We start from the raw sequence: 27,151 nt of genomic DNA, 5'->3' as shown, positions 1-27,151 counted from the left end.
TACATAAGACCTTTACAACTCTTCAGATTCCTCCCGTCTCGCACACAGTCACACCCCCTCACACAGGCTCCCCCTCTCTCTCACACACACTCATACACAATCACATGCTCCCAATCTCTTGCTTTCATACATATTCTCACATAGGCTCCCCTCCCTCATACACAAACATGCACACTTCCTCCCTTCCTCGCTCTTTTGCATAGGCTAACCTGATGTCATTCTGGGCCGCTAGACGGACTCTGCCTGTAGCTATCCAGACTTCACTTTTTTAGTCTCTTCAGCAACGAGCGGGTTGTACTCTGCTCGTGGCCTATCGAGCCTCCCAGGACCTTTGACTGCGAGCAGGATGGGTTTCGCTCGTGGTCAAAGGTATTGGCTAAAAGGGGAGGTGAAAGAAGCTATTTTAGCCAAAAGATCTTCATTCAAAAATTGGAAGAAGGATCCAACAAAAGAGAGAATTTGAAAAGAAGTTGGCCGCAGAGGCAAAAACTCACAGTAAAAACTTTTTTAAATATATCCGAAGCAGAAAGCCTGTGAGGGAGTCAGTTGGAGCGTTTGATCGAGGGGTTAAAGGGGCACTTAGAGAAGATAAGGCCATCGCGGAAAGATTAAATGATTTCTTTGCTTCGGTGTTTACTGAAGAAGATGTTGGGGAGGTACCCGTACTGGAGAAGGTTTTCATGGGCAATGGACTGAATCAAATCACGGTGAACCTAGAAGATGTGGTAGACCTGATTGAAAAACTGAAGAGTAGTAAATCACCTGGACCGGATGGTATACACCCCAGAGTTCTGAAGGAACTAAAAAATGAAATTTCAGACCTATTAGTAAAAATTTGTAACCTGGCAGCAATCTCTCTGATTTAGTATTGGTATAATTTGTATAGTATTCGGTTCCCACCATTATTTGTATTTAGTGTGATGGAAGTGTTTATGGTTTGGAATGGAGTATTATTCTTTATTTGTGATATTAAACTGTCCACAATTTTTCCTGATTATGCACAGAAATGTGAAAATTGTAATTCATATTTGAAAATGTTCAATAAAGATTAAATTATAAAAAAAAAAAATTTGTAACCTATCATTAAAATCATCCATTGGAGGATAGCTAATGTAACCCCAATATTTACAAAGGGCTCCAGGGGTGATCCAGGAAACTACAGACCGGTTAGCCTGACTTCAGTGCCAGGAAAAATAATGGAAAGTGTTCTAAACATCAAAATCACAGAACATATAGAAAGACATGGTTTAATGGAACAAAGTCAGCATGGCTTTACCCAAGGCAAGTCTTGCCTCACAAATCTGCTTCACTTTTTTTGAAGGCGTTAATAAACATGTGGATAAAGGTGAACCGGTAGATGTAGTATACTTCGATTTTCAGAAGGCATTTGACAAAGTTCCTCATGAGAGGCTTCTAGGAAACGTAAAAAGTCATGGGATAGGTGGAGATGTTCTTTCGTGGATTGCAAACTGGTTAAAAGACAGGAAACAGAGTAGGATTAAATGGACAATTTTCTCAGTGGAAGGGAGTGGGCAGTGGAGTGCCTCAGGGATCTGTATTGGGACCCTTACTTTTCAATATATTTATAAATGATCTGGAAAGAAATACGACAAGTGAGGTAATCAAATTTGCAGATGATGCAAAATTGTTCAGAGTAGTTAAATCACAAGCAGATTGTGATAAATTGCAGGAAGACCTTGTGAGACTGGAAAATTGGGCATCCAAATGGCAGATGAAATTTAATGTGGATAAGTGCAAGGTGATGCATATAGGGAAAAATAACCCATGCTATAGTTACACAATGTTAGGTTCCATATTAGGTGCTACAACCCAAGAAAGATCTAGGTGTCATAGTGGATAATACATTGAAATAGTCGGATCAGTGTGATGCGGCAGTCAAAAAAGCAAACAGAATGTTGGGAATTGTTAGAAAGGGAATGGTGAATAAAACGGAAAATGTCATAATACCTCTGTATCGCTTCATGGTGAGACCACACCTCGAATACTGTGTACAATTCTGGTTGCCACATCTCAAAAAAAAGATATAATTGCGATGGAGAAGGTACAGAGAAGGGCTACCAAAATGATAAGGGGAATGGAACAGCTCCCCTATGAGGAAAGACTAAAGAGGTTAGGACTTTTCAGCTTGGAGAAGAGACGGCTGAGGAGGGATATGATAGAGGTGTTTAAAATCTTGAGAGGTCTAGAACAGGTAGACCTCTCAATCGGTTATTTACTCTTTCGGATAATAGAAAGACTAGGGGGCACTCCATGAAGTTAGCATGTGGCACATTTAAAACTAATCAGAGAAAGTTCTTTTTTACTCAACGCACAATTAAACTCTGGAATTTGTTGCCAGAGGATGTGGTTAGTGCAGTTAGTATAGCTGTGTTTAAAAAAGGATTGGATAAGTTCTTGGAGGAGAAGTCCATTACCTGCTATTAATTAAGTTGACTTAGAAAATAGCCACTGCTATTACTAGCAACGGTAACATGGAATAGACTTAGTTTTTGGGTACTTGCCAGGTTCTTTTGGCCTGGATTTGCCACTGTTGGAAACAGGATGCTGGGCTTGATGGCCCCTTGGTCTGACCCAGTATGGCATGTTCTTATGTTGTTTGCTGGCCTGTCCACATTCTGTGCTAAATTTAAGAATTCTGTATAGGAGGGGACTTCTGTTCAAATTCTGCACTCTGCAACAGTGCAGAATTACCTCAGGAGTAAGTTCTGAATTGCAAAGTTTACAATATTATCAGCAAACATTTTAAACGGGCATGGAAAGAAAGATCAGAATCAAACATGACTCCCAGGTTCCTTACCTGGTCGAAGATAGTATGTGTGTGTGGGGAGGGGGGGATTGGAATTCAAAATAGTTAAAATTTCTCTTTGAAATTTTGAAGGATAATGTATTACCTGTTAGCCATTGATAGTAACTGATAAGGCATTCTGAATAGTAGATACAACTGGAAAGAAAACTGAATACCCTCGGCAGACAGACGATAACAGACCTAAACCTGTCCGTAATGTCAAGATTAGACTAATGAAGATGTTGAACAAGGCTTCTGAGAGAGTGGAGCCTCTTCTTGAAACCACGATGCTAAGTCTTCTAGTTCCTACTGCTAATGCTGAAGACTTGAAGCTGTATCAAACAGATCTGGTCATAATGCTTTGCACATTCTTCACACAGAGTAATGAATTTGTTCCGATAATTATGTTCTAGATCCTGCGAGGCTACTTTAATCTTTTGTAGGGTATTACAAATATACTGTACCTTTTGTAATATGAGATTCAATTCTAGACTGTAAATTGCTGGCTGAATTTTTTTTATACTAATGTGCAATAACTGAAATTCTCTCTCTGGAAGAGAATGGAAAACATTTTCACCCTTTTCACAGTAGATTTCACCACCAAAGAATCATGCAGGAGTTGAACATTAGTGTGACCTATATTATCTATAGATTTTGCTACTGGAAGTACAGAAAAGAGCAGTTTTCCAGATTTCAAATCTTGCAAGGATTTTTGTACAAAAAAAACCAAACCCTTTTGCTCGGCGGGGGGAATGACAACATTGCCGTGGGAGGACAATGCTGAGATTTGCTGACAAAATTACCTTTACTTTTCCCCTAAATAGCTCCAAAACAAGAAGGGGAGGTCAGAGTTTTCCCCACCGAGTTTACTCACCTACCTGGCCAGCAAACATCCTCCTGCACTTCCCCAATTTCTGCTCTCTCCCAAACTTGTAAAATTGGCTGAACCTTTGAAGATGCTGTTTGGGTGACTGCCCCAGTTCTCTGGAATTACCAAACTAAATTCTTATCTAACCTTTCATAAACAAAGGCTCGCATACACCATACTGAACATAATGTAGCTATGGTCTGTACAATACCTGTGGGCATAGAGCTTCCAGCTGGCTTGCTGACATACGAACAAGTTTCACGCCTTCTTCATTGTTTGAAATCGAACAAGCCAAGTTAGCAACCTACAGCAGGAAATGAGTGTTTTTAGAAATAAATGCAAAAAAGCTTTTCCTTCTACAAATGTTTACATTTTTCAGTGTTTTCCTTTATTCTCTAGAGCATTAAAACTATAAAATAAGTGTTAAAAGCTGTATATAATTCAATGAAACAAGCCCTAACTAAACATGAATTTTAAAAGATGTGTACAGTATATTTTCCAAGTTTGTTAAATAAAACATGATTTGTGAATATTTCATGATTCTTAGGAACAGAAATCTGCAGTTATGACAACTAACCATTTTTTTCTTCCTTAGTTTTTGTAGGTCCCTTTTAGATGCCTAGTTTCCTTTAGAGAAAGGAGAATTAAAAGATCATGTCTGACTTTTGTGCACTTCCTCTCCACCACCCCCCCCCCACCACACATCTTAGAACTTTTAAACCATTCAACTTCATTCAAATTTAAACCATAGGTAGAGCACCCTATGACCCCAGCTCATGCTTTTCATATGCCCTTTGCATTTAGAAACCCTTTTTATTTCCTACATGGGAAACAGGCTAGTTCAGTCAATTTCACAACAACAGGTCAAAAAACTGAGTATTATTAAAGCTTCCCTGCCATTGGCTGACACTGAGCATTTTGAAGGCTGCCCTGCAATTCCTCTTCAGAGCTACTACTTGCTCACAAATAATGATTTAAATTTTTTAGCAGAACATTATACTTGGATGCCATTCTATACATATGCTAGAGGGTATCTTTACAATTATCAGTCTAATATGCACCAAAATAGAACTTGAGATACCTATTATAATTTCTCTCTTAAAGATGATGAAAGCTCAACCAAGTAATGAGAGGATCCTGACCCAAGACAGGTGCCATTTTTCAATGTGGGAGCCAATTTGTTTTACTTCAGGGGTATTTAAACACTGCTTGTTTCAATGAAACAAACCATTTTTATTTTATTTTTTTATATTCTGCTTTTCAGCACTTCAAAGCAGAGTACATTCAGAGGGCTTACAATCTAAGGCCAGGATTCTCCATTCTCGCAGAGAATGGTGAATCCTGGCGGTAACGGGGGGAGGGGGCGGGAGCCTGCGAAAGCCGGCAGCGATCCTAGCACTGCGGTGTTATCGCTGCCAGCTTTCGCACCCAATAGCTCCACCGTGAAAGGTGGTGCTATGGTTGCGCTACTGGCGGTGATAACGTGTCTTACCTTTTCACCGCCAGCGAAGATACTGCCACATCCGCCTCCTTGCCGCCCCCGGCAGGCTTTCGTACACGAAGTCCCTTTTCACGTGCAATAGGGGGTTTTCTAAGGCTAAGTTTGTACCTGAGGTCACAAGGAGCGACAGTGGAACTTGAACCCTAGTCTCCCTGGTTCATAGCCCGCTGCTCTAACCACTAGGATTTCCTTTCATCCATTTTTGCTCTGTGTCATTTGATCCCCTCCGTTTTCTGCTCTGGATATTTTTATTTATTTAATGATTTTTGTATACCAGCATTCATGTTGATACATATCACGTCAGTTTACAACATAAATGAAATGTTGGTTACTACATTTGCATATAAAAGGAGGATAACAAAACGATTCATCTAAAATACAAAATCTGTCTCAACATAAGCTAAAATACAAAAAATATGGATCCAAGCACATCTTAAAAAATAAAACTATAGATCAAAACATCTTAAAAGTACAAAATGTAACATTAAAAGGTGTATCACTAAAAATTATAAGTAAAAGAAATCAATCCTTGTTGTTAAAGGCTTGATTAAAAAGCCAGGTTTTGACTCCTTTTTGTTTAAAAGTCTGATATCCGTTTCCATCCTCCGCTGTGGAGGTAAAGAGTTCCAAAGGTTGGGACAGACAGTAGATAAAGCTCTCTCTCAATACAGTGTTCATATGAGCAGATTTTATTGTCGACTTGGTAATAGCCCAGTGTTCGCAGATCTGGTTATTCATGCTGGTACATGAAAGTGCAGCGCTGCGTTTAACCAAACGAGCTTCTCATTGTACTAAGCTTACTGCACATAGTGGACTCATACACAAGTCATATGACTCAACTTTGATAGCGAAAAGATTAGATTTCAATAGCAAATTTGGCTTATGTTATACTGTATAGTTCATATTTCAATAGTGTCTTGATAAGATTTAAATAAAAGCTGCAAATTGATTTTCTAACTTCAGTGCAATTATAAATATTAACGTTGTTTTGTCTATCTTATTTTGTATTGTGTCATGATTATCTAGGACTAGTTAACTAAAGAAGCAATTTACTAAAAAAGAATTATATTGTGAATCTGTAATTTATTTTAAATGGAATTACAATGGGATTAAATATTTTAAATAACTGTAAAGCTGAGCAGAAACAGAATGACTTGCCTTACAAGCTTGTTGAGTCCAAGTCCAGGAATTTATTTATTTAAGGTTTTTTTTATACCGGCATTCATGAACTCGTTCACATCATGTCGGTTTACAGAAAACAGGGGTGCGAGGAATACAACCAAAAACATAAATAACGTGATGAAGAGAAGCAGTTACAATTAACAAGGAATGACTAAAAACCCCAATCTCTTGGGAACATAAAAATTTGAGGACACACCCAATTATTAGTCTGGGTTCAACCTGACTGCAACTATGCATACCAACTGTATGATAGCATAAAGCACACTGTATGGTACCCAACCTGACAAAAACAGCCTCACTAGGCATTTGAATTATACAATGCTGAATGTGTCCCTCAACAACCAGGAACCAAGAGTCCTGAATGGAAAGAATGAAAAAAATTGGGAGTGCATACCCTCCAGAGTCAAGATCAGAGCACTCCTTTTCCTGTTAGCAGCTAAGTGAAAACTAGCAAACCACAGACTTTCCAGCCCTCCCCTGGCCTTGGTCAGTGACAACTCTCTGATGCCTCAGATCTGAAAGTAACTGCCTTACAAACCAGAGCATTCACCTCCTCTTACTGAGGAGGTTTACCAGAGGGCAAAAGGGCTTCTTGGTTTCAGCAGGATCCTTTCATGATCTTGTCTAGCTTCTCCCCTGTTTTTTCCTCAAAGTAAAGCCCATAAATGTACTATCCTGCCAAGAATCCTCCCGAGCCTGAACATCCAGGCGGTAGAACCTAGAGAATGTGTGAATGGAGGACCATGTCGTTGCCCGACGGATCTCGGCGGGTGTCAGCATCTTGGTTTCCACCCAGGACACTGCCTGGACTCTAGTGTAATGGGCCTTGACTTGTAGAGGTGGAGGCTTGCCTGCCTCTACGTTGGCCACCTTGATTACTTCTTTGATCCAGCGGGCTATGGTTGCCTGCGAGGCCGCTTCCCCTTGTTTCTTCCCGCTGTGAAGGACGAATAGGTGGTCCGTCTTTCGTATGAATTCCGACCTTTCTAGGTATCGGACTAGGAGTCTGCCGACGTTAAGATGGCGAAGACGGCAAAATTCTTCTGAGTCCTTATGCTTGTCTGGAGATGGCAGCGAGATAGTTTGGTTTAGATGGAAGTGAGAAACCACTTTTGGGAGGAAGGATGAGACCATGCATAGCTGTATGGATCCCGGTGTGAACCTGAGGAACAGTTCTTGGCAGAATAGGTCTGACGTAGGCTCCCGCTAGGAAGTCTAGTACTAGATTGAGGTTCCATACGGGTACCAGTCACTTTAGGGGTGGTCGAATCTGCTTGACCCCTCAGAAAGCAGGAGACATCCGGATAAGATGCTAGGCTGGTGCCTTCCACTTTGGTTCCGAACCAGGCCAGCGCGGCCACCTGAACCTTGATGGAGTTGAGAGACAACCCCTTCTGTAATCCATTCCAGGATTGTGGGAATTTTGACTGTCCGCGGAAGGATGTAGCGGTCTTCGCACCAAGCTTCGAATATTCTCCATATTCGTATGTAGGTCAGTGATGTGGAGAACTTGCAAGGTGTCAATCACCACCCTACAGTATCCGCTCTTCTTCAGGCATGTCCTTTCAAAGGCCAGACTGTAAGAGAGAGAGAGAATAGAGTTGGGTCTTCATGGAGGATCGGGCCTTGCTGGAGCAGATCCCTGTGTGGAGGTAGAGGGAGAGGGCTCCCTGTCACAGGTCTTCGCATGTCTGCATACCACTGTCTTCTTGGCCAGTCCGGGGCCACTAGACGTACTAGCCCCCTGTGGTGCTCTCTCTTGCGGATGATCCCGCCCAGTAGTGGCCACGGGGGAAAGGTGTATAGTAGGTCTTTCTGTGGCCAGGTCTGGACAAGGGCATTGATCCCTTGGGATTGTGGTTCTTGCTGAAGAAGTTGGGAACTTGGGTGTTGGACTGGGTTGCCAGGAGATCCATGGCTGGGGTTCCCCAGTGGTTTACTATCAACTGGAAGGCTGTGGTCGACAGCTTCCATTCCCCTGGGTCTAGACTTTTACTGAGGTAGTCCGCAGTGACGTTGTCTTTTCCCGTGATGTGGGCAGCTGAGATCCCTTGTAGGTTTGCTTCTGCCCTCGCCATTAGGGGATCTACTTCCACGGACACTTGTTGGTTTCTGGTTCCTCCCTGGCGGTTGATGTAGGCAACTGTCATGGCATTGTCTGACATGACTGACCGATTTGCCCCGGAGTCTGTGACTGAACCGTATGCAGGCTAGTCTGACCACCCGGGCTTCCAGTCTGTTGATGTTCCATCCCGACTCTTCCTTTTCCCATTGCCCCTGGGCCGTCAGTTCCTGGCAGTGGGCTCCCCACCCTCATAGGCTCGCGTCCGTGGTGAGCAAGATCCAGGTCAGTGGTGATAGCCTTACTCCCTTGCTCAGATTGTCTTCTTGTAGCCACCATTGAAGCTGGTTCTGCACCTCCTCCGGGAACTGCAGGCGGGCGTAGTAGTCCTGGGACATCGGGTTCCACCATGACAGTAGGGAGCGCTGTAGCGGTCGCATGTGAGCTCTTGCCCATGGGACCACTTCCAGGGTTGATGTCATGAGGACTTGGAGGTAGTCCCATACTTTGGGGCGAAGACTTGTTAGCAGGTTTCGTAATTGGTTCGGCAATTTTCTTCTCCTTGTAGGGGGAAGAATGACCTTGTCTTGTCTGGTGTTGAACCGGACTCCCAGGTATTCTAGAGATTGGGAGGGCTGTAGGCAGCTCTCGTTTGTGTTGACAACCCACCCGAGGTTCTCCAGTAGAGCCTTGACTCTGGTGGTCGCCTGATGACTTTCCTCTGGAGACTTTGCTCTGATCAGCCAATCGTCCAGATATGGGTGTACGAGGATTCCCTCTTTCCTCAGTGTCACCGCTATTACCACCATAATTTTGGTGAACGTCCGAGGGGCTGTGCAAGCCTGAAGGGTAGCGCTCAGAACTGGTAGGATCCAGGATCACAAAGTGCAGGAAGCACTGATGCTTGTGACTGACCGGGATGTGCAGGTATTCTTCTGACAGGTCCAGGGATGTAAGGAATTCTCCCGGCTGCATCACCCTTATGACCGAGCACAGGGTTTCCATGCAGAAGTGTGGTACCCTCAGGTAGCGGTTGACGGACTTGAGGTCCAGGATGGGTCAGAATGTACCCTTGCTTGGGGACGATAAAACAGTGCCCAGTATTTTGTTGTTGCGTGGGCACCGGCATTATGGCCTTTAGGGCGAACAATTTGGCCAGAGTGGTTTCCTCTGCCATCCTCTTGGAGGGTGCGTGGCAAGGAGATTTCACGAACTTGTCTGAAGGGATGTTGTGGAAGTCCAGATCGTATCCCTCTCGAATGATGGTTAGGACCCACTTGTCCACTGTTATCTCGACCCATCTTTGGTAGAATAGGGCAAGCCTGCCCCCTACGGCTTCTTCCTGTGGATGGGTCAGCTGATTCTCATTGTGGGGTGCAGCTGGGGCCTGTGCCAGAGCCGGTTCCCCTCTTGTGTTTGTTCCGAAAGGACTGGCCCCTGCCTGCAGGGCGAGGGGGCTTGATATGTATTCTTGTAGGGTCTGAAGCGCTGTGATCCTCTGCCATTAGGTAATCAGGGAGAGGGACGTTGGCTTCTTTTGTTCTTGTCCTCCGGTAGCTGAGGTACTGGGGTTTGCCCCATTTAGCAGCTAACTTCTCCAGTTCGCTTCCGAACAGGAGGGCTCCTTTAAAGGGCATTCTCGTGAGTTTCGTCTTGGAAGTCGCGTCGGCTGACCAACTTCGGAGCCAGAGTTGCCTTCTGGTTGCCACTACGGATGAGATGTCCCTGGCTAGGGTGCGTACCAGGTCAGAGGTCGCATTTGTGAGGAAGGATAATGCTGGTTCTAGTGCTTCAAATAAACACTGATTTGGCTAGAACAGGAACTGTGTTTATATTCTCTAACAACCGTCATACATGGCCACAGGCAGCTGAATGGCTTATATGTGTAAGCTTGTGTGGCTGCTGGGCTGAATAATCATAGGTTGCAGAGAAAGTTATAGGAGCGCTGACACAGTGTGAAAAACAACTACTGTGTAAGCACTTATCTGTTTCCACGTGTGGCAACTGAATGTGTATAATCCTGAAGGATTGCTCCAACACTGCGGTATTTCGGAGTATTGGACTCCTTCCTCAGGGATCCTCCAGGTGGAATTATACTTGTGCTTGGAGCCTTTTGGCGACTATGCTGCAAACTGACAGGCCTGTCAGTTTGCAGCATAGTCACCGTGAGGCTGCACTACCTCAGTGCACCGACTTTCCACGAGCGCGCATAATGCCTGCAACCAAAAGGCTCCAAGCACAAGTATAATTCCACCTGGAGGATCCCTGAGGAAGGAGTCCAATACTCCGAAATACCGCAGTGTTGGAGCAATCCTTCAGGATTATACACATTCAGTTGCCACACGTGGAAACAGATAAGTGCTTACACAGTAGTTGTTTTTCACACTGTGTCAGCGCTCCTATAACTTTCTCTGCAACCTATGATTATTCAGCCCAGCAGCCACACAAGCTTACACATATAAGCCATTCAGCTGCCTGTGGCCATGTATGACGGTTGTTAGAGAATATAAACACAGTTCCTGTTCTAGCCAAATCAGTGTTTATTTGATTGTTGTGAATTTTTGGCTTACACTAGAGTATTACATTTCTACTGATAGGTTCTAGTGCTTCGACAGGCGTGGCGGCGTTCCTGGTCATGGATAAGCAGGCACGTGTTACCACAGCACAGCAGGCAGCAATCTGTAGTGACATAGCTGATACTTTGATTCTTCGAATGACTGTTTAAGGATGGATTCCAGATGTCTGTCCTGAATAGGGAAGGACCCAAGAAGCAAGACGGTAGACGGTCTAGGAAAGCCACGAAGTGAAGAAAACAAAAGCTAGACAGATGCCTTGGAAAGATTTTATTAGATAATAAAAGTGCCCGGCTTTGGCCAAAGTTTCGCCTTATGGCTGCATCAGGGGCTCTACAATAAAATACAATAAATGTATTACTAATTTAAATAATAAAACCCAGTAATTCTCATAAAAAGTGTTTTCATAAAATAATGGAGGAGAACAGGTAAGCTATAGAAGAGGGAAGATGTATTAAACATTACCTTAAATATCATCTATATAAGGAAACAAGGCTCAATGTCTTTGCCCAGCTAGTATCTATTAAAAAAAATGATAATAAGAAAATCATTTATTTTGTACATAGAGCAAGCAGTCTATAAGGAATAACCGATTACTTATATAATATGAAATAGTTTAAATACCTCAGATGAGTATGTGACAGTTGCTCTAGCAGAAATGACGTAAAAAAATATTTTTGGTGCTTTTTTTTTTTTTTAAGGATATAAGAATCTTTAACCCGTGAGTAAATTTCCTCTCTTATGTGATGCCCGTTCACAAAGAAACTTTAAGGTATGTTTCTGATGTTGATTAAACTGTCTTATCAGATCTAGATAGAATTTTAACTGACCAGGCGATATTGTTTGTATTTCAATAGATCCCCGATAGAAATTAAGGAATTTTTAAAATATGGTTTTATTATGAAAAAATATATACAGATATTGAAGCAAAATTGATGCCAGGCATTATAAGTAAATGTGTACCTCCAATGGGCAAACTCTTCTTTCTTTTTTGGCTGAATGCGATGTGGTTTTTTTTTTAAACGCACATCTTAAGTATTAAAATATGAAAGATGTCTAAGTGTATATATTAAGACAGAAAGATAGAATTTAAATATACTGCCGGGTTTTTAACGATGTTCTTTTTTTATGCCTTTAATATAAATAAATTTTAAGTAAATTTTAAATATTACATTCTGAAAAACGTCTCTTTACTTCACTCAGATATACAACCGTATTCAGTGAAATTTATTTACATCATTAATAAGAGCCACGTAAGAACCTCATATATTACAGCTTATCCTGTATTATTTTCCTTTTCATAATGACAGACGTTCTGTTTACTAACACCGATGTTTGCGATTAAAAAGGATTGTACCTTGAGATGGTACAAAAGACTGTCACATTCACTCCAAAGGTAAATCCACTGATTAAAAAAATCAAACAGTTACTAATCTTACAAGTTTATAAACCTAGTTATTAAATTCCAGTATAGATGAATACAGATATAGTTAAAAAAAAATTTCCTTTTTCCTTTTTTGTTATTAAAATAATTTTTGAAAAAAATTGATTTTTTAACATGAAATGATTTTATCATCATCATTTTATTTTTTGAATAGATACTAGCTGGGAAAAGACATTGAGCCTTGTTTCCTTATATAGATGATATTTAAGGTAATGTTTAATGCATCTTCCCTCTTCTATAGCTTACCTGTTCTCCTCCATTATTTTATGAAACACATTTTATGAGAATTACTGGGTTGTTTTATTATTTAAATTAGTAATAAATTTATCATATTTTATTGTAGAGCCCCTGATGCAGCATTAAGGCGAAACTTTGGCCAAAGTCGGGCACTTTTATTATCTAATAAAATCTTTCCAAGGCATCGGTCTAGCTTTTGTTTTCTTCACAGATGTCTGTCCTGGGCATCCTTGAGTGCCGCTCCTCCCTAGACTAGGATGGTAGTGCACTTTGTGACCGCGCAGACCATGGCGTCCACTCTGGGGGAACGCCAGGAGATGTTTGGCTGAGGGTTCCAGTGGGTAGAGGGCTTCTAGGGCCCGTCCCGCCTTTGAAACTGGCCTCCAGGGCATCCCATTCCAGGTCAATCAGCTGTTGTACAGCTTGCAGCAGAGGGAAGTGGCAGGAGGCCTGACTGAGTCCCTCTAGGAGAGGGTTCGTCTTCGGTTCCCCTGTGGCACCAGTGCCCGGGATGGCAAGCTCCTTCAAGCTGTGAGCCACGAGGACTAATAGCTCATCTTTGGAGAAAAAACACCTCGTGGTTCGGTAAGGTTCCATTCCTAGAGGTATTTCCCCTTCCTCCAGGGATTCTTGATCCTTGTCCGAGGTGTATGTGTCCCCTATGGAGAGGCTTTTGGCCGGTAGAGGCCCATCCCTGGGGGACCTAGAGGGCCCTGGGAGGTTAGTGGTTTTGTCATTGGTGGTGCCGGTTGCATGTGGACGAAGGTGTGAAGACCTTTAAAGAATTCTACCCAGGAAAAGGATCCTGGGTCTAAATTGAAAGCTGCTGCATCCCCAGGGAGCCCCGTTTGAGGGAGGCTCATGCTGGGGGTGGAGAGGTCCGGTGTGCTATCGGTAGATCCGGATTGCTGTACTGGCTGGGGAGGGCCTTGACCTGGTTCTCCCAGAGCCTCCTTGCACTGTCGGCACAGGGTTGTGGCCTCTTCGTGCTGCGCAGCTCTTATTTGGCAGGCTGGGCAGAGGGCTTGTGCTTTGATCTTCTTGGACGGTGGTGCCATGGTTTGTGCGTGTAGGGTAGCAGAAAACCCCGTATAATGTGTGCTCCGGGAGGATTAATTATGCACTCTGAGTGCACCAAACATGTGCGCGTAGGCAGAGATGTGCGCACCACTGTGCACACAGGTTTAACTTATGCGCCCGGCACCGTTGAGCGTGTGACTGTGTGCCCGGCCCCCTTGTGTGCGTCACTGTGTGCATGGCACTTATGCACGCGCCGATGTGCAAACAAATAAGTTGTGCACCCGGCTCGTCTGTGCGCATGGCTCGGTTAGGCGGACAGGATGGCGATCAATGGAAAATGGCGTCGGCGACCACATGAGCAGTATGGCGACCACCTTGGAGGGTCTCCATGTGGGAAGACCCTCGGATCGGATCGGGATCTAGCCCGGACGGGGCTGATCAACCCGGTAGTACAGATGCCGACTGGTGATTTGTGCGGCTTTCCGAGCCTTGGAGACCGGAGACTTATAGAAAGTTTTCTACCTTACTTTGTCTCTGTGTTTCCCGGGTTTCGTTCCAGGTGGTCTCCGGCTGCGGGGGGAGAGGGAAAAGTACCTTCATCGCCGCGTTCAGTGTTGCATCTGCTGCCTTTCAGCCTCTCCCGTTGCCGGGGGCTAAGTCCACACCGGGAAACGGCTGTCTGGCCAAGGCCTACCTCTGAGGGATCTCGTAAATCACCTCAGGAATTCTTGACTGGAGGAGGGACCCGTAGGTATCACCACAGGAGAGCGGGGCTCATCTGTAGAGGGTAAGGTTTCTTCTTGTTTGGAATTTTCTTTGGTTTGAATATTCTAACACTGTGCAAGCGTGTATAGAGTCCTGAACTGCTATGGAGATGGAGAAATACTGAAGAGCAGAGCTTCCTGCAGGGGTATATGTACTGGTGGTGACGTCAGATTGAAATCTGACTCAGTCTCCAACTGCTATCAGGAGCACACTATACCCATTGGTCCTAGATCCATCTGCTACATGCTAGGAAATTATATTTATCTTTAGCCATTTCTTAGGCCCACAATGACATTTCAATAGCATTATATATTAGGTGTGCAAGATGCCAGACACCTCCTCTTGTCCTTGGGACAACTGCAACAGCAGCTTCTCTCCTTGGATCTGGGTTGGTGCCAAGCACTAAAATTTAGGTGTTGCATCCAGGATTTTTCCATCCCATTTATGTATATTTCAAAAGATCTGCATTAAAAATAAATGATGGTCAGCACCAATCTGAAGACTGCTACATCTTGGCAAGGTGAAAGCATTTTATGGGTTTTGCCTTGGTACAGGGCTTGGCTTGCATTTTAAAAATTGAATGTAACATTTCTCAGTCTATTGTATGCCCTAATCATGAGGATATAATATTCTTGCAACAAATATCTTCACTGAGCATTTACTATTGTTCAGGTCTCGCAATCCCCACAATCCCATTATATTTTTGCTCTGAATAATGCAACCTATCCACAAGTAAGCCCCAAACCCCTAAAAGCTGTCAACTTACATTAGTTACCATTTCATGTCATGTGTATGTGTTAGTGATCAGAATCAAGATTTTTTTTTTTTACTTGCCTGAATAGAGCAGATAGTGACTACCAACACATGAAAACCTTATCTGTAGTCAGTCTGAGGTACATAACCAGCAAAAGGAAGCAGTTGACCAAAAGCAATCTAAAGTATGGTTTCTTTAGTACTTGTAATTCATTAAATGTACAAATCTTGAGTAACAGAGCAAAAATTGTGCAAACCACCATTTTTATTTTTTTGTTAGTCACTTCTTACCTCAATTAATTTATTAGCATGCTCACGAAACACCTGGGCATATTCTTTAACTTCTTTTTCATTGCCGTTCTTAGCAGCTTCAATCAGTACTAGAAGTGGAACATTGGTCTCCAGAAAAGAATCTGAAACGTGGTCCATAACAGCTTTACGCAGCTAAAATAAAACCAAAAAAGCATATGCGTTATAATATATGCCAAGCTTAGCTGATTTTATATATATATATATACATACACACACATAGAAGTTTTAAAGTGTTGCTGACATGCATTTACAAGAGGCTTATGACTAATTTCCAATTTCCTAATGAATAATTTATCTATGGCATAAATAAAACAAAGGTGGTTTAAGAAATTCCCTCAAATAAAAATTACTGGATACGCCTACAGCATTTAACAAAGAGCCACAAAACTCCACAGCAAGTACAACCAAAAAAAGTGGCACTATTCTTGAGATTCTGGGACAAACTTTCTCCTCTATGCTTAAATGTTTATCAATTTGATAAAACTACAGAGCTCAGATTTCTAATCAGCAATGAATACATCTAAACATGTCAGTTTCCAAAAAGGGCATAACATACAGCCAGGTGAGAATGCCTCTTTGGGAACAAAGTTAAAAGGTCTGCCAAACAAGCGACTTAAAAGCGAAGCTCCAAATCTTTGGGCATTTCCAGTTGGTGTAGGGCTGGGAAACAGTGAAATTGGCTGCTCCTCCTTACAAATGCAAAGATGAACTGACATCAAGGCTATCATGCTGGGCAAGAAACGTATCTAGTAAACATGGAACTCCACTGCATCATTTGTATTTATCAGAGTACCTAAACATGTACCTGCTGAGTCGCACACAAAAATGACACTTCTAACAGCATCAGTGCTCTCTCTAAGGAATCTTGCCTACAGGGTCATCTCTTTCTCCTTGAAAGGGAAAACATGGGGGAACAAAAGGAGAAAAGGAAGTATGTGCCATTAAATATACAAAAAAAAAAAAAAAAAGTTTATATACATCTAGAGTATAGATTGAGCAGCCCCAATTTAGAAAGGTAGCAAAATTCCCTGTATTTGTATGATAGTGGGAACCTGGGCGTGCGAATGAGAACAAGAGTAGGGGCGTGGGTTTGGCATGTGCGCGGCAGCGAGTTGTGGCGTGCGTGCGGCAGAGTGCAAGATGCTGCGTGTGTGTGGCAGCGTGTGAGTGAGGGGCGGCATGAGAGTGAGAGCGTGCGTCTGGGGGTAGGGGTGTGTGTGTGTGAGAGTGGGAGCCTGGGGGGTGGGGTTGGTGTGTGAGAACCTTCAATTGTGGAAGGTAGAGTGAAGCCTGGGGGTGGGTGAGTGGGAGACTACTAGGGGGAGCTAGGGTGTAGGGATGGAGACATATGTAAAAAAGTGAGCTTGCGGTGAAATGTGTGAGATAAAATGGGAGGCGGTGTGTATTGTGTGTGTGTGTGTGTGTGTGTGTGTGTGTTACAGTAGGAACTTGGTGGTATGAGTGGGAGTCAGGAGGTGTGAGAGTGGGGGTGGGGGGTGTTTGTGGCACTTGAGGGCTGAGTTTGCCTTCTCTAGGGCCTGGTATAGTATTGATATTGGAAAAATTACTTACCTGATAATTTAGTTTTCCTTAGTGTAAACAGATGGACTCAGGACCAGTGGGTTTATGCTCCCCTGCCAGCAGATTGGAGACTGAGGAAGCTGACGTCACAGAATACATAACCCTGCAGTGACTCCAGTCTGCCAGTATTCTCTTCAAAAGCAACTGTGGACAGACTAGCAAAAAACTTGATTGAACACAGATAACCAGAATGGTACTCAACCAACAATAAACACTGAACTCACATAAGATTTTAGGTACCCCAAGCTAGGGACTGGATGAACACTTACCAGTAATCCCTTGGGACCTAGAGCCTCACAGGAGGACTATTGACACACTTATGCGGCAGCAGAGGGCAAGAAGCCGAGTCCATCTGTCTACACTAAGGAAAACAGAAATTATCACGTAAGTAATTTCTCCATTTCCTAACGTGTAGACAGATGGACTGAGTACCAGTGGGATGTACCAAAGCTACTCCCCAAAAGGGGGGGGGGGGGGGGGGGGATGAGGCCATCCGCGGGACAAGTCAACACTGCACGTGCAAAGGCTGCATCCTCCCGGGTCTGCACATCCAGAGGATAAAACCTGGAAAAAGTGTGTAAGGAGGACCATGTCGCAGCTCGGTAGATATTGACAGGAGACAACAGACTAACCTCCACCATGACATTGCCTGAGCCCTAGTGGTATAAACCCTAACCCGAGTAGACAACAACTTTCCAGGATCCACATAGGTGGCCATGAGCACTTCCTTAATCCAACGAGCTATGGTAGCCTGCAAAACTGGGGTGCCCTTACTCCTGCCATGGAGAACAAACAGGCAATCCGTCTTTCGAAAAGACTCAGACCTCCAGATACCACACAAGACGCTTAACATCCAAGGAGCGCAAAACGCAAAACTTCTCCGCATCCCTGACCTTATCCAGGGACAGCAAGGAGATGGACTGATTCAAATGAAAGTCCGACACTACCCTGGGTAAGAAGGATGGAACAGTACACAGCTGTAACATCCCTGGAGTCACCTAAAAGAACGGATCCAGGTAAGATAATGCCTGCAGCTCAGAAATCCGATGGGCAGAACATATAGCCACCAGAAACACAGTCTCAAAGTCAACAACCGTAAGGAAAGGCTACGCAGTGTCGGAACCTAGGACCCACCCAAAAGTCCAGCATCAAATTAAGAGTCCACGACGGAACCAATAACATCAAGGGAGCCCTAAAGGTGCTCTACTCTCTTCAAAAAACAGGCCACATCAGGATGAGACAACAAGGAAACACCATTCACCAGGCCTCTGAAACAGGCAAGAGCTGCAACCTGCATCTTCAAGGAATTAAGGGCCAAGCCTTTATTCAATCCATCCTGCAAAAGATCCAGAATGAGAGGGATCTTAACTGAATGAGCAAGAATACCCCGTTCCTCATACCAGGGCTCAAAAACTCTCCAAACCCGCCCATAAGCCAAGGAAGTGGAGAACTTATGAGTGTGGAGTAAAGAGACAATCACCACAGATGAATAACTACACTTTAATAGGCGAGCCCTCTCAAGGGCCAAATCGTAAGACAGAATAGAGTCAGATCCTTGTGAAGAAATGGTCCCTGCTGAAGCAGATCCATGTGCGACAGAAGACTATAGCATGGCCTCCAACAGAAGTCGTCGCAAATCTGCATACCACGGACGCCTGGGCCAGTCTGGCGCCACCAGGATCTTGCGAATTATCCTGCCCAGCAAGGGCCACCAGGGAAAAGCATAAAGCATCTGTCTTCCGGCCAGACCTGTATAAGAGCATCTATTCCCAGGGACCACGGATCTCTCCTGCGACTGTAGAAGTGAGGAACCTTTGCATATCGAGAAGTCACCAGCAGGTCTGGGAACGGAAGGCGCTGAAGCGCCTTGGCTGACAACTCCCACTCTCCTGGGTGCAGACACTCCCTGCTGAGAAAGTCTGCTCTTACACTCTTTTTCTGCAATGTGAGAGGCCGAGCTCATCTGCAGATGACCTTCCACCCATTCAATCAGCTGGTCTATTTCCTGCGACACTTGTTGGCTCTTGGGTCCTCCCTGGCGACCGATATAGGCCATCGTCGTCGTGTTGTCAGACATCACACAAACTGCTCGATTCTGCAGCCTGTGGCTGAACTGCAAGCATGCCAGCCATACGGCCCAGGCCTCCAGGCGATTGATGTTCCAGTGGGACTCTCTGGTATTCCAGCACCCCTAGGCCGTTAACTCCACAGCGAGTCCCCCAACCGTGGAGACTCGCATTGTTGAGTACCAACCAGGGCGGAGAGGAAAAGGGAACTTCCCTTCTCAGATGATCCTCTTGCAACCACCACTGGAGGTGGGACCAGATTTCCATCGGCAAGTGAAGCCGAACTGCAGAATCTTGAGACCGTGGGTTCCAACGAGATAGCAGAGAGTGCTGAAGAGGATGCATATACACCCTTGCCCACGGCACCACTTCCAGGGTAGCCACCATTAAACCAAGTACCTGTAAGTAGGACCACACTGTCAGGCTTATGGTGTTTATCAACTGACGCACTTGAGACATCAGTTTCTGAATCTGAACTTCCAGTAGGAAATCTCTGATCTGGCCCGGGTCGAACCGGACACTCAGATACTCCAACAACTGGGATGGTTGATGATTGCTCTTGGTCAGGCTCACCACCCAACCGAGCTCCTGCTCCAGGCGGCTCTCTTCCTGAGACTTGGCTCAAATCAGCCAGTCGTCCAAATATGGGTGCACCAGGATTCCTTCTTTTTTGCAAGGCCGCCACTACCACCACCATAATCTTGGAAAATGTTCTGGGAGCAATGGCGAGACCAAAAGGCACCACCTGAAACTGATAATGGCGCCCCAATACCGCAAAGCATAGAAAGCGGTGTTCTAATTGGATGGTAATATGAAGGTAAACCTCCGACAGATCCAAGGAGATTAGAAATTCCCCCAACTGCATCGCCATATTACAGAGCGTAAGATTTTCATTCGAAAATGAGTCACCTTCAAGTGATGGTTGACCCTCTTGAGGTCCAAGATGGGTCAAAAGGAATCCTCTTTCTTGGGCACATCAAAATAAATGGAATATCGCCTCATACTTTGAGACGTGGACACTGGAACAACAGCCCTCAATCTGTACAGTCTTTGAAGCATGAACTCTACAGCCTGCTTCTTCTGTGGGGAGTGACAAGGGGACATCATGAACATGTACCGAGGAATACTGCAAAACTGCAGTGCACACCCTTCATGTATCATCTCTAGGACCCACTGGTCTGATGTGATCTCAACCCACCTCTGATAAAAGAGAGACGTCCCCCTATTTCCTGTTCCTGAAAGTGGTTCGGCAAGCCTTCACTGGGAAGCTCGGGAAGGTCCATTACCTGAGCCTGCTTCTCTTGGGCTGCTGGAGATGAAAGGATTAAGACCTACCAAAAGGCAGATTCCACTGGAAGGTCTTCCCTCTGAGGGATGAAAACGCCTGGAACCCCGGAAACGACCCCTCATACAAAAGGAGCGCTGTAACTTTTTTTTATCCTCTGGCAACTGAGGCACCAGAGACTCATCCCACTTACTGTCCAGTGTCTCGAACTCACTCCCAAACAAGAGTGAGCCTTTAAAGAGCAGCTTGGTAAGATTGGCTTTGGAAGCTGTGTTAGTCGACCGATTTCGCAATCATAGTTTACGCCTGGTTGCTACCACCGAAGCCACTCTTCTGGCCGAGGTCCGGACCAAATCACAGCCGGCATCTGGTAAAAAGACGGCAGCAGGCTCCATAATCACTCTGGAATTCCCTCCAGACTCATCAACCTCCTGAGAGAGAAGCAGACAAGATCTTGCCACTAAGACGCAACATGAGAATCTAAATTCATTGCTACTGCCTCAAATGCTTGCTTATGAATAGCCTCAATCCTTCTATCATGTATATCCTTCAAGGCCGCTCCTCCCTCTAGGGGATAGTCATCCGCTTAGACACGGCACATACCAGAGCATCCACTTTGGGAAAATGCAAATGCTTTCTCACAGCCAGATTCAGGGGGTACAGGCCTTGCAAATTCGGACCCCCTTTAAAATTTGCCTCTGGGGCATCCCACTACAGATCAATCAATTCCTGGATGACATCCATCACTGGGAAAAAATAAGAGGCTTTATGTAAGGAAACCAAAATGGGATTCTTCCTCAGCTCTGACATAGCATCCGAACCAGAAACACCCAGCTGTTTCAAGATCTGGGAAATCAGGGCTGGCAGTTCATTTCTATGAAAGAACTGCAACATGGTTCGATACATTTCCAGCCCTGGAGGAATGTCCCCATCTTCCAGGGAATCTGGATCAAGCTCTTCATCAGTGCCATCCAGATTCCTGTCAGGAACACCCGCAGGGAGCCAAGGCGCTTAAGCACAGGACTGGAAGAGGAAGAGTCACCGGCTGAGGGTTTGACCGGACAGAAATAGGGGAAGCAGAGGACTGCGCTTGAGGAAAGGAGTAATTTTTTCAAGGTTTTCAAGCCTAAGAAAAAGCAACTGGGTCCAGACCAAGCCCAGAAGGAACTGGAGCTGGTCCCACAGAACTGCCCTCACCAGTGAAAGGAGAACCAAGATCCAGCATCCCCCCAAGTCAAGGCCATGACCAAATCATCATCAGAATGGGAAAAGTTAAGCTTAGCAAAATCCAAGGAAGACAATGCTCCCTGCATGTCTGAGCAGCACTAACACAGGTTAGAAGCCAGGTCAGGCTGACAAGCCCTAATATGACTGGCAACACAAATAAGACAACGCTTAGGCTTCTTGCTTACTAGTGCCATTGCTGCGGTAAGCATGCGTTGGAACGGCTCGCACTCAAAAATGAAATGCGCCCAAAAAATAAGCGCTTAGAAGAAAGTGCAGCAAGGCGCAAGCATAACCTGTGCACCAAGTTAAATGCAAAAAGTTTGTGCGTGTAAAAAGCATGCCCAAAAACTAAGTGCAGAATGTGTGTGCAGAGCTGACATACTGCGCCCACCGATGGCCTATAGAGGGCATAACATGCATTAGAGCGTGCGAAAATGGCCACTGCAGCCTACCACGTGGCATGGAAGAAAAAAGCCTAAGTGTGGGGCCTAGCCTCCCAGGGGCAGCTCAACCCACCATGCTGCCCTGTTCCCCAACCCCAATGAGAGCAGGAATGAACGGCACTGCTGAGAACAGACTGGAGGAAGTCCTGAAACCCCTTTAACTGTCTCGGATTCAGGTAAAACTTTTTTTTTTTCTAAACTTACCTGAGCTCAGCATTTACCAGCTGAATACAGAGTCGGTCTCCTGTTGCAGGGGGGAGAAGGCATCTGCCATCACCGCCTCACTGGGCCTCCTGCACTTGCTGCCTTTCAGGTGAGCTAGCAGCTAAGTCCATGCCAGGAAACCCAGCTATTGGACCAAGGAACACCTTTGAGGGGACCTTGTAAATCACCTCAGGAATTCTCAACTGGGGAAGGAAACTTGCAGGAGAGCAGGGCTTTCTTTTCCTGAATTTAGAATTTAAATTTTTCCTTTCAAAAATCTCAAAGCAATCCCCATATGAAGATGCACATCCACCATCTGCTGGAGATTCTGGCAGGCTGGGGTCACTGCAGGGGTTATGTATACTGTGACATCAGTTTGCTCTGTCTCCATCTGCTGGCAAGGGAGCATAAACCCACTAGGTCCTGAGTCCATCTGTCTACATGCTAGGAAATGCAGCTTTTTCATAAGTCTGCTGTTGAGTCTTGAGAATCAATGCTATGATTCTATGATATAGCAAGGTTTTAGGTGTCTTTTTTTGCAGTGTTTGTGTTACTTCACAAACAGGCCGATGCTATACTGGCGCGCATGATTGAGCACCCGCTCCTTTAACATGTACCAATTTACCTCTCCTGCAGTAAAAAGGAGGCACTAGGTAAAATTGTGGTGTCCTAGCTCCTCCTCAGCAGTGGGTGCCCAGGAGAGGTGGCTGGCAGTCGGTTAGGAAAATGGACGCTTAATTTTAGAGCATCCGTTCTCCTAACCTGTGCACAGCCAATCGCGGGTTGAGCTGTGCACTGCAGCTAGCGCACGGTATTAAATTGGCTGAAAATGTTTAGTAGTAGAGGTTTTGGTTTTTTTTTTTGCTGGGGCGACACCAGAATTTGGATACATTTTTTTCATGTTAGGTTTTCATGTTAGGGAACGGCACTCAACTGGTTCAAATCCTTCCTTGACAACAGGTTTTTCAAGGTCAGGATTAACAAAAAATCGCATCCAGTCAGATCCAACTTGGGAGTCCCCCAGGGATCATCCTTATCACCTACCCAATTCAACATCTACCTTCTCCCGCTCTGCCATCTACTCACAAACCTAAAGCTAACTCACTACCTCTACGCGGATGATGCTCTGCACCAGAGAGCGTCGAAATCCTTAAGATATTTTAAATATCAATTATTTAAACATGGGAATGTTCTGGGTAGGCTTCTCTCGAACTTAACCAGACCTCGCAAAACCAAATCTTTTATTGCAGGGATTAAGGGTAGTGATGGTACCTATCATACTGATCCACATAATATTGAAGCAAGTTTTGTAAAGTATTACAAGTCGCTATATGCATCTAAACCTTTCCCTCGATTGCAGTCGGAAGCTTTTTTTTCAACATCTAAATTGGCCAAACCTGCCTGGAGACACCCTCCGTACATTAAATGCCCCCATTGTGGACTCTGAAATTTTTGCTATCATACAGAAACTGAAAAAGGGCAAGGCAGCTGTTCCTGATGGGCTAAGTAACGAGTTTTACAAAATCCTAAAGTTCCCATTATTGACTAGTTTAACCTCATATTATAACTCTCTCATTCAGAGTAAGAACCTCCCACCGGATGAAAATTGTTCCACTATCATTTTATTGCCAAAACAAGGGAGGGATTTACAAGAGATGGGATCTTACCGGCCCATTTCTCTAATAAATGTGGACATCAAAATTCTTGCAGCAGTTTTGGCAGCTCGGCTCAGCATCATCTTGCCCACCTTGGTGCACTCAGATCAGAATGGCTTTGTTTCTCCTCGCCAAGGGGTGCAAAATGTGAGACGGCTCATTGCTGCCCTAAATTACTATCCCTAGGAGGAAGCTCTTATTCTAAGTTTGGATGCCAAAAAGGCTTTGACGCCTTATCCTGGGACTATATGTTTTGGGTGCTTCAGCAATATGGGATAACTGGGGACTTTGTTATGTGGCTACAAGTTCTGTACAACAATCCTAGTGCTAAAATTCTTATTAACGGAGGTTTATCGGTCTCCTTCCCTCTGCAACGTGGTGTTCGGCAAGAGTGCCCACTTTCCCCCCTACTATTTGTACTGGCAATAGAGCCACTAGCTGAGAAGTTACGGCGGGACAAAGGATTTTGGGGAATCAGTTTGAGTGGACATCCCGTTAAAACTTGCTTTGTTTGCGGATGACATTCTGCTCTTTGTCGGACGACCCCGGCAGAGTGTGCCCGTAATACTCTCTATTTTTATTTATTTATTTAGGACTCTTATATACTGATATTCTTGTAACAAGTTACAAATCACTTCGGTTTACATTATAACAAAAAACCTGTGCAAGAGAATGCATTACATTAAAACAAGGATGAGCAAACTTGGATCAAGTAACATGGTTTAAACATGGGGATTAACATGGGGATAACTGGAAGAGGTCGATTGCATAAAGAACAGAAAGCTAGAGATGTTGTTCTAGTAGCGAGCAGCATAACTGACTCTGAGGTATAAAAAAACTTTACTGTTCGGCTGAGCAAGAGAAGGCTTGGGTGAACAGCCAGGTTTTGAGTCTTTTTTTAAATGTAATCATGCATCTTTCGAGCCAGAGATCTGGCAGGAGAGAGTTCCATTGAGTTGGTCCAGATGTGGAAAGCGCTCTCTTTCTTACTGATGTTTTGATGAGGGGGGCATGGAGGGTGTCTCTATATGCTGATCTCACCGGTCTAGAGGGTATTCGTGGCCGAAGTGGGATCTTGAGTTCCAGTGGTGTGATGTTGTGAATGGCTTTGTGAATGATTGTTAGAGTTTTGTATAAAATCCTGAATTTGATTGGGAGCCAATGGAGATTCTGCAGGATGGGAGTAATATGGTCTCTTCTGTTGGTCTTGGTCAGAATTCTTGCCGTTGCATTCTGCAGCATCTGTAAAGGTTTGATGGTGTTGGAAGGGAGGCCGAGGAGGAGTGAATTGCAGTAATCTATTTTTGAAAAAATGATTGCCTGGAGAACTGTGCGGAAGTCCTGGAAGTGGAGGAGGGGTCTCATTCGTTTTAAGACTTGAAGTTTAAAAAAGCAATCCTTTGTGGTGTTATTGAAACTTTTGAGGTTCAGATTGTTATCCATGACGACTCCTAGGTTTCTGACTTGTGGGGAGAAAACTGGTTGAATTGAGGGGTGTGTGTTGGTCTCTAGATCATTTCCGTCTTGGGTGACGAGGAGAAGCTCTGTCTTGTTAGTATTCAGAATCAAATTGAGACTTGTAAGAAGGTTGTTTATGGATTGAAGGCAGGTGTTCCAGAAATCCAGTGCTTTATCTAGCGAGTCAGTAATCGGTATGAGAATTTGGACGTCATCTGCATATAAGTAATGAGTTAGATTTAGTTTGGAAAGGAGCTGGCAAAGCGGGAGCAAGTATATGTTGAAAAGAGTTGGCGATAATGAGGATCCTTGTGGGTCTCCCAAGGTAGAGCTGATGGGGTGTGACTCTTTATTGTTGATTTTAACCTTATAGAATCTGTTTTGAAGGAACAATCTGAACCAGCTGAGGGCGGTTCCTTTGATGCCGATGTCCGATAATCGATCTAAGAGTATTGAGTGGTTCACTGTGTCAAATGCTGCTGATAGGTCGAGGAGAATTAGAAGACATGGTTGTTTTGTCGAGATTTAGAAGGATGGAGTCTGTTAAGGAAATTAGGAGGGATTCTGTATTACGGGATTTGCGGAAGCCGAACTGTGACGGATAGAGGATTTTGTTGTAGTCCAAGAATTCCGAGAGTTTATTTACTATTCTTTTCAAGATTTTGGAGATGAACAGAAGGTTTGCTATAGGGCGGAAATTGGCTGGGTTGTCTGGAGACAGATTTGGTTTTTTCAGAAGAGGTTTTAGAATAGCAAGTTTAAAGGGGTCAGGGACTTGGCCTTGTGATAGGGTGCAGTTAATCTCTGCAATAGGTTTCGCGATAGCTTCAGGGATGGAGATGGAAGGTTGGAGGGGATCGCATCCCATGGGTGTGAAGCTGGTTTGATCTTCTTCAGAACGTTTTCGACCTCTAAGGAGGAGGTAGGCTCGAAGGTTTCCATGTTTGAAGTCAGGTTTATAGAGGTTGTGATGAGGGGTGTAGGAGTAAGGTCTTTCTTATCCTTAAGTGGCGCGATAAGGTTTGAGATTTTTTCCTTGAAGAATGTAGCTAGTTCCGCGGCTTTGTTTGCCGCTTGCTCATCCGGAATGGTTGTAGGGGATGGTTTGGTGAGGGACGAGACAAGAGAAAATAGAGCTCTTGGGTCGAAAATGAAGTGGTGTATTTTCTGAGAAAAGAAATCCTTCTTTGTGCGGAGGATGGAGATCCTGTATTGGTGCATAAGAGATTTGAATGCTGTCAGGTTTATTGGTGATGAGTTTTTTTCGCCATACGAGTTCTCTGCGTCTGAGTTCTCGCTTGATGTTTTTTAGATCAGGGGTGTACCAAGGTTTTCTGTTGTCTTTGTTTGCTTGGTGGACTTTAGTGGTTAAAGGGCAGGTTAGGTCTGCTATTTTTTTCGTGATTTTGGACCAAGAGGATGCGGCAGAGTCTGCATCCGAGAGGTCGAGCTGGTCTAACTCTGACGATAGGTGAGCGCTAATGATGTCCGGGTTACACAGTTTTCTGAATTGGACCGTGGTTTTTTGTGTCGATGGGTGGATGGGTTGGTGGTTCTTCAATGTAGTGGAGATCAGCTTATGATCCGACCAAGGGATTGTAGAACATGTGTGTGAGGAAGGGGAGAGGCTGTCATTGATGAAGATTAGATCCAACGTGTGTCTTGCTTTGCTTTGTGTGTTGGTTCATTGATGATTTGCTTGAACCCCA

The 27,151-nt window shown here is 44.4% G+C and overlaps 1 protein-coding gene across 1 annotated transcript in view; it reads right to left on the bottom strand.

Annotated features, from left to right (window-relative positions):
• The window catches only part of CTNNA1 (catenin alpha 1), a 332,156-nt gene that overhangs the window by 84,579 nt on the left and 220,426 nt on the right, over positions 1–27,151 (bottom strand). The window contains 2 exon segments of the mRNA XM_029583454.1: positions 3,886–3,978; positions 15,503–15,655. Coding sequence (XP_029439314.1) covers positions 3,886–3,978; positions 15,503–15,655 — 246 coding nt within the window.

Source organism: Rhinatrema bivittatum, chromosome 18, assembly GCF_901001135.1.
Source record: "Rhinatrema bivittatum chromosome 18, aRhiBiv1.1, whole genome shotgun sequence".
Lineage (NCBI taxonomy): Eukaryota > Metazoa > Chordata > Amphibia > Gymnophiona > Rhinatrematidae > Rhinatrema > Rhinatrema bivittatum.
The sequence above is the reverse complement of the archived record's forward strand: the minus strand, read 5'-3'. Positions and strand labels throughout refer to the sequence as shown.